Source organism: Haplochromis burtoni, unplaced genomic scaffold, assembly GCF_018398535.1.
Source record: "Haplochromis burtoni strain Fernald_Lab_line unplaced genomic scaffold, NCSU_Asbu1 Contig_588, whole genome shotgun sequence".
NCBI lineage: Eukaryota > Metazoa > Chordata > Actinopteri > Cichliformes > Cichlidae > Haplochromis > Haplochromis burtoni.
The window spans coordinates 239,609-240,787 of NW_024582949.1; the positions used below are offsets into that span (position 1 = coordinate 239,609).

The window sequence follows — 1,179 nt, forward strand, 5'->3', positions numbered from 1 at the left end:
CGCTGTACACACTGACTGTGCACTGACTACAGGGACCCACAGGAGGGTCGGCGCTGTACACACTGACTGCACTGGATTCAGTTCAAAGCTCAGAAATCAAACAGAAACATGGAAATCTCCTGAACAACCACTGCAAAGTGGAGCAAACATCAAATCTGTGGCACAGCTGCAGTGTTAAAGACCATGTAGTCTGTCTCCTGTTAACGACTATTATATGAATAAAGTTCAGTCTATTTGAAGTCAGGAGGCAAAGCTAGTAGAAGCAGAACTGCAGCACATGTCCCTGCAGAGAGCAGATTCAACCAGTCAGGAGCTGTAATATCAGGCAGCTCCTCCTGTGCTGACAGGCTGTGGTTCTTATCTGTTTCTTATCTGTAGTTGGGTCGACTGAGGACAAAAGGTTTCATGAAACAGAAACTGCTTTTACCTGCTCGTCGACTCACGCGTCTGCAAACTGTGCGGTAATTTTCCGGGTTTTAGTTTCTGCTGAATCTCTGGAAATAAAAAAGGAATAAAGCTGAAAACATTGCTCACCTGTCTGCTCACGTCTGCTCTTCTGCCTGAGGCTGTGATTGGCTGAAACCTTCAGATCCCTCCTGGATCTCTTCATCCTCCTCCTCCTCTTCTGCGTCCTTCTCGTCTTCCTCCACGCAGTCGTCGTCCGATGCCTCCTCTCCTTGTTCTTTCACCTCCATCTCTCCCTCGCTGTTTGCGTGCTCCGCCGTCGCCTCCTCCTCCTCTTCCTCATCCTCTTCCTCCGCCTCCTCATCGCTGAAAAGCTCTGTGCCCTCCTCCGCCCTCCTGGCGGTCTCGGAGAACCAGTCTCTGACCTGCTCGTAGCTCATGCTGGACTTTGCCACCAGCTCGTCCAGGTCCTTCTCGCTCAGGGCTCGGTGCTTGAGGTAGTACTCCTTCAGAAAAGCCTTACCGGACTTCACCTGCAGGACAAAGGAGTCGATGACGATGGTGGAGGTGTTGTCGCTGTTGTTGCTATCGTTGATGCTGATGCCACCGCCGCTGCTCCTTCCTCCTCGGCCGCCGCCGGCCGCGGCTCTGCCAGGCGTGGCCTGCGTCAGCAGCAGGCTGTGGTGGTCCTTGGAGTTCCTCTGGTTGTAGCGCGTGTCGCTGAACCACTTCTTTATCGCTCGCTTGGAGAGTTTGGTGACCTGCATGAGGCGC

At 53.2% G+C, this 1,179-nt stretch overlaps 1 protein-coding gene across 1 annotated transcript in view; it reads right to left on the reverse strand.

The window, feature by feature from the left end:
• Positions 1-1,179, reverse strand: part of LOC102312287 (zinc fingers and homeoboxes protein 1) — a gene marked incomplete in the record, with an annotated part of 11,662 nt that overhangs the window by 2,311 nt on the left and 8,172 nt on the right. The window contains 1 exon segment of the mRNA XM_042214565.1: positions 742-1,179. Within this exon segment, the coding sequence (XP_042070499.1) occupies positions 742-1,179 (438 nt within the window).